At 39.2% G+C, this 6,836-nt stretch overlaps 1 protein-coding gene across 1 annotated transcript in view; it reads right to left on the minus strand.

Annotated features, from left to right (window-relative positions):
- Nucleotides 1-6,626, minus strand: part of LOC119427636 (ribosomal RNA processing protein 36 homolog) — a gene marked incomplete at its 5' end in the record, with an annotated part of 85,912 nt that extends 79,286 nt beyond the window's left edge. The window contains 1 exon segment of the mRNA XM_037695274.1: nt 6,551-6,626. Coding sequence (XP_037551202.1) covers nt 6,551-6,626 — 76 coding nt within the window.
- Between the last annotated feature and the right edge of the window lie 210 nt (nt 6,627-6,836).

A 6,836-nucleotide genomic window follows, 5' to 3' on the forward strand; every position in this document is an offset into this window, starting at 1 on the left:
TGTTTTTTTTGTGAGGACTTCGTGTTCACTTTTAAATTGAAGGAAGTGTTCTTCAATTTTCTGAACCACCTCTTTTTCACTGTCTAACCTTATTGCAAGGTAATCAGCTTTCTCAACAACTGTATAGAATGATTCTTTCAGCAATATTGCAATTTTAGCCAGCTTTTCATAACTTGACTTTGTAATTTCTGTAGAGGTCACACTTTCTGCAACCTCCTTCAGATTGTCCAATAACTCTTTTGGGTTCATGCTCTCCGCCTGTTTCATATATGGATGTAAGGACGCTGTCAGCAGCTTCAACGCATTCTCCAGGCAGTCCGTCATCTCATAAGGATCAAAGTCTTTTTCTAACACACCTGTCATGTTCGTTCACTGTGTAGCACTTTATCTGTTTAAAACAGTTGCAAGCTTCAGATATTTTACAGGTAAATATTTGTATTCAGATGTCAATGAGTGTCACGCTATTTTAGCCTTGGGTTTACACAAAAGTACTGTTATAAGTCACCTTATTCAAATGTGGGTACCTTTTGTAGGTTTTACCCCAATTCATGAATATTTAAGTAAATGCTCTCTGGCAGTGTTACTTTTTATGTGCTTATTTCTTAACAGATACTAGATTACCAAGCTCTTTTTAGTGTATTTTACTCTAAAGCACTGAATTTTTAATAAACCTGCAATTTTTCTAAAAAGTCTCACAGCAAATCAGTTTAAAGACACTTTTTAAACCGTTCTGTTCCAGAAATTTGCTATTTTAACAGTTACTCATAGAACCAAGTGGTGAAAAGAAAAAAGAAAAATTGATGATGTGTCAGGATTAATCAGTCTTTCTTCAGAAAAACTGTTATTACTCCTGTCCTGCAAATCTACTATTTAAAATTAAATAGGAAGATGTATTTTTTAGGTGGCAACTTAAACAGAAAAGTTTCTTTTTCCTGATAAGTTTACTCTTATTTAGTGATTTTGCAATTAAACGTGTATTATCTTTCAAGCAAAATGAGTAAACTTTTCAACTCTGTGAATATTTGAACCGTTTCTTTTAAAAAGTTTCTAATTTTTCATTTTGTCCCTCCCTGTTTGAGGAATTCAGTGAATGAAAATGTCCTGGTAAATGCCTTTTTTTGCATAAATACCTCTTACTTTTTAAGTGCAAGATAACAGTGATTATTCAGCTAGAGGAAGTTTGTTAACTCAAAGTTCGTCTTACAGAAAAAAAAAAAAAGTTTAATTTCACTAAAATACCTAAAACTGAAGTGAAACCGTGATCTCAAGTTTCTCCAGGAGGGGGCAGTGTTTAGCTTTCTACCAGCAGGAGTCTATGACGACTTCCTGTGACGTTCGGTTGACATCCTGTTTTTAGCCGCTTAGCTTAAAGTTAGCTTCGGCTAAACTCGGTTAAAATCAACATTTCTGAACGAATTTAAGCGTAAACGTGGCGTTCTTTCAACAAGCACGACTTTTTAGCATGAAACATGAGTTTTTTGGGACATATGGCAGCTTTATTTAGTGATTTTAAGCACGGCAAAGCTCATTTCCGACATGGAGGAAGTGACGTGACACGTCACTCATCCGGTCGTTAGCTGTTAGCTTAAAATTAGCATCGCTAGCGTTGTTCAAAAACATCATTTAATGACGGATTTTAAACTCAAACGCGGCGAAATTTTAGCAATTGGACTTTGAAGAACTTAACAGTTGATCAGAATACAGCTTTTAAAGCGTTTTTTAACTTTAAAAAGCAGATTTTATTTCCTTATGAAAACGAGTCTTCATTTCCGGGTCACGTGACTGAAATCACCAATGACAAAGCAGCACAGGGGTGAGAGGAAGTGACGTAGGCACGTCATTCACTTTCTCAGCAAATCAGAGCGCTCCACAGCAGCAAATCCAACCAATCACGAAGCGTTTTTTCCAACTAGCATGTTAGATTAGCCTGAAATAAGTTCGTCAACTTTTCGTCTTTTAAACTGTCAAAATGCACTTTTTCTGTTAAAAACTGTAACGAATCAATTCTGAGTTGCACGGAGTCTGCTACTCCGGTCTCAAAAACGTCTTTCTAGCTATTTAAACAACTCGTCCGAACCTTTTCAGAACCGAGCCGGTACCAGAACCGCGTCTGGACCGTCTTTAAACAGAATGAAGCGTTTCCACCCAAACCCAGCTTTTAGTTACCATAACAGGCGTACAATTTCAGCTTTCATAAAGACTCAATGACACTATTTCAGCTTTCATAACATCGCCAGCGTAACACAGCGTAAACATGCAGAGCCAAGCTCCAAGCGGCGCAGCTTCAGAGGCGTTTCAGCACAGCTGACAAACTGTTATTTTTCATGCCAACATGTAAAATCAATCTTTACACGAATACACAGTCCATTTTATGAACACGTAGACGGGCCACCAAACTGTAGTGAACCTAACCTTAGGTTAGGTTCACTACAACAGAGACTGGTCGCCATGACAAAAAGCTTAATAAGCTTACCTAAATTTTAATGTTAAGAGCTAGACCTTAGTCCAAATTGAATCAAATCTCCTTCTCAAAGTCCTCAAATTTATGCTATTTACTTTATAAAATAATATTATTGGTTCATATTCATATTCAACATTTGCCATAATTTTCATGTCATAATTCAAACTGAAAATAAACATTACAGAATTGTATTTAAATTACTGATTCTTTGCGTTTTCTTCGAGGGACAGGAATTAAGTTCTTTACAAGAACTCATGGTTTATATATGTTTGAGGTGAGGTCGGTCCGAGCAGGTGAGCTGTGGTCGGATAGAGTAATGACAGATGCTAGGCTGACTCTCTGGAGGTGACAGAGCTCCAGAGAGGAGGAGGTCGGTGTCAGAGAGAGCGAGTCCGAGCAGGAGAGCCTGTGGTCGGACAGAGTCCAGAGTAAATGCCTGTTAAAGGGTACGGGTTTGACTGGACAAGAAGTCCAATATCCTGTACATATAGGGCTGGCTACCTTTCTAAAAAAAAAAAAAAAAAAAAAATCGGTATTGGTACCGGTGTCGGTACCTTCTCTTCGGTGTCTGTTCCTGGGCGGTTCTCTTTTCGGTACCAATTTTGTAATTAATATTAATTCTAACAAGAATAAAATTACATTACACATTACAGTACATATTGTGAATTTTATTTTTTAACTTTGGTATTTCTATTCCAAGCAGTTTTCTTACATTAAAATAAACAAATAATTTTCCAGGTCAAAAGAACAGTTGCAAACAAGTGACATGTCAGTGTCTAATGTTCACTACTACACACTGAGGACCTTTTCACTTAACAGTTTTTCTTCAGAAACATCAACACGTCTGCTTTCTCTGGACACAAACAAGCCCGCTCCTGGCTGATGGGGTTTCCAGCAGTAGAAAATGTTCACTCTGAGGCTGTAGATGATGATTGTTGCACACACAGATACCTGGTTGTCAAGTTTGATAGCACTGACATATTGTCCCTCACATTCCACCAGCAGGTCACTGGATTCACTGAGGTTACGGTTGATGCAGACTTCTGTACCTCTGTGTCTCTGCCTGAATCTTCTCTGTGGTTCTCTGGGGTTTAGGGCTCTGATCATCTCCCTAATTGACACGAGAACACAAAACATCAACAATAACATGGTTGTGTTATTAATACTCAAAAAACATTATCTAGGCTGAGAGATAAAAGATTAACTGATCCTTTAATCTTATCCTTTAAAGCTTAACTTACCTCTACCGTGCAGCTCCACTTTTAGAGAAGACAGCAAACTTTTAACAACTAAGTCTGTGATTGTCCTGTGGCCCCCACCTCACTTTTCTGTCTGTCCTCACATCTGGGTCAGAGGCTCCTGTGAGGAGAACATAAACATAAACAAACGGTGAATATTAGGTGAACTGTTTAAGCAGCTGACTGGATGGATGAGCAGTTTTACTAGCTAAGATTTATCTGTTACTGTCAATCTTTAGTTAGCTTCTGAGTTTAGCTAGCTACGTAGATAAAATAAATTTACACACTAATATCGTAAAGTTTGCATTATTTCACCGCGATGTACACGTTAAGCTGCAATAACGTTAACAAGCGTAAACTCACCAGCTGAAACACCAACACATAGCAGCCCTCAGGAGTTCTTTGATGAAGATGAGTCCGGCCGTGGAGATGTTGATTCAGTCCATTTAATACACAGACTGACTAACGCTGAGAAGAGGAGGGGAAAGAGGATGCTGTCCGTCTGTCTTCTTGCAGAGAAACACGGAGAAACTTTCTGCTCGTGTGTTGTCGGAGCCGTTCGACAACACACGCGCTGCACATGTAAACCCCGTCTGTGGGCGTCACCAGCAACATAGACATACATTATACATAGATTAGGCGCGGCAGCTCTGTACAGCTCTGGGTGTAAACACGTAGTCTGTTTGCTATATGTCTGGTGTTTTACCTGCCTGCGTGCTGAAACCACGTGACATGTTACAGCCAATACCGAAACTTGACACTGAAAAAAGAGTGACGTTTCAATTCATACACCGACAGGTGCAGTTCGGGTGGTGCCATTTAAGAACATCAGTTCGATACTCAGCCCTATGTACATATATTCCCCTACAATAATAATAATAAATATAAACAGGATAACAATAGTGTGAATGACAAGGCATTCATACAATAAAGAATGAACAGAGAGATTACAGCAGCGTTTCGCTGCTCGGATCACAGGATCACTATAATGTGAATGCCTTGTGGCATTCATACAATAATAATAATAAATATAAACAGGATCACAATAGTGTGAATGCTAGGGCTGAGTACTGAACCGAGGTTCTTTTATGGCACCGACCGAACTGCACCAGTCGGTGTATGGATTGAAACGTCACTGTTCTTTCGGTGTCAAGTTTCGGTATTGGCTGTAACGTGTCACGTGGTTTCAACACGCAGGCAGGTAAAACACCAGACATATGACAGACTACGTGTTTACACCCAGAGCTGTATAGAGCTGCCGTACCTAATCTATGTCTAATGTATGTCTATGGTGCTAGTGACGCCCACAGACAGGGTTCACGTGTGCAGCGCGTGTTGTCGAAACCGTTCGACAACACGCGAGCAGAAAGTTGCTCCGTGTCTATCTGCGAGGAGAGAGGAGGACAGCAGCCTCCCCCTCCTCCTCCTCCTCCTCTCAGCATTAAAGTCAGCCTGTGAGTGTTAGAGAGCCTGAACTTGCTGATTCATTATCTCCACGACCAGACTCTTCATCAAAGAACTCTGAGGACGGCTCTGTGTCTGTGTTTCAGCTGGTGAGTTTATGTTTGTTAACGTTACTGCAGCTTAACACGTACATTGCGGTGAATTAAACTATGATCCATGTAACGCTAAATTTTTAAGATATTAGTGTGTAAATTTATTGTATGGGTATCTATGTAGCTAGCTCAAATCAGAAGCTAACTAAAGATTGACAGTAACAGATAAAGCTTAGATTGTAAAAATGTGCTCATCCATCCAGTCAGCTGCTTAAACATTTCACTAATGTTCACTTTTTGTTAATGTTCTCCTCACAAGAGCCTCTGACCCTGATGTGAGGACGACAAAAGAAAAGCGAGGTGGGGGCCACAGGACAGTCATAAACTTTGTTGTTAAAAGTTTGCTGCTTTTTCTACAGTGGAGCTGCATGGTGGAGGTAAGTAAACTGTAAAGTATTTTGTTGACCAGTTAAGCTTTCATCTCTCAGCCTAGATAATGTTTTTTGAGTAATAATAACACAACCAACCTATTGTTAATGTTTTGTTCTCATGTCAATTAGGGAGATGATCAGAGCCCTAAACCCCAAAGAACCACAGAGAAGATTCAGGCAGAGACACAGAGGTACAGAAGTCTGCATCAAACATAACCTCAGTGAATCCAGTGACCTGCTGGTGGAATGTGAGGGACAATATGTCAGTGCTATCAAACTGACAACCAGGTATCTGTGTGTGCAACAATCATCATCTACAGCCTCAGAGTGAACATTTTCTACTGCTGGCGACACCATCAGCCAGGAGTGGGCTTGTTTGTGTCCAGGGAAAGCAGACATGTTGTTTCTGAAGAAAAACTGTTAAGTGAAAAGGTCCTCAGTGTGTAGCAGTGAGCATTAGACACTGACGTGTCACTGGTTTGAAACTGTTCTTTTGAACTGGAAATTATTTGTTTATTTTAATGTAAGAAAACTGCTTTGAATAGAAATACCAAAGTTAAAAAATAAAATTCACAATTTGTACTGTAATGTGTAACGTAATTTTATTTGTTAGAATTAATAGTAATTACAAAATTGGTACAGAAAAAAGAACCGTCCAGGAACCGACACCGAAGTGAAGGTACCGACACCGGTACCGATACCGATTTTTTTAGAAAGGTACCAGCCCTAGTCTGCCTTTTAGACATTCACACAATAATAATCAAAATGGTGTGAATGCCTTGTAGGCATTCACACAAATATAAACAGGATCACAACAGTGTGAATGACAAGGCATTCATACAATAAAGAATGAACAAAGCGATTACAGCAGCGCTTCGCTGCTCGGGCCTAAATAACAATTAACAAATGAAAGAAAAGCCATACCAAACAGAGAGGGAGCAAGTACATTCAGGAAGCAGCCTGCAGAATTGCGTCCACTTGTGAAATCCACCACGGATTCCTTAAAAGAAGACAGGAATATTTTAGTTCACAACAATATTAATTAAAACAATTCAACAAATTTAAAACTATGTTAAAGATATACGAGTATTCAAAGTAACTACTATTAACAATATAAATTAAAAAATTGTTTATTTATCAAACCAATTGCAGGGCCGAGCTCAAATCGTGGTACTGTCTTTTAAATTAACCCAAGAGGAAACTGCTATGC

The sequence above is a fragment of the Nematolebias whitei genome, chromosome 21 (assembly GCF_014905685.2).
Source record: "Nematolebias whitei isolate Nwh7 chromosome 21, NemWhi1, whole genome shotgun sequence".
Taxonomy (NCBI): Eukaryota; Metazoa; Chordata; class Actinopteri; order Cyprinodontiformes; family Rivulidae; genus Nematolebias; species Nematolebias whitei.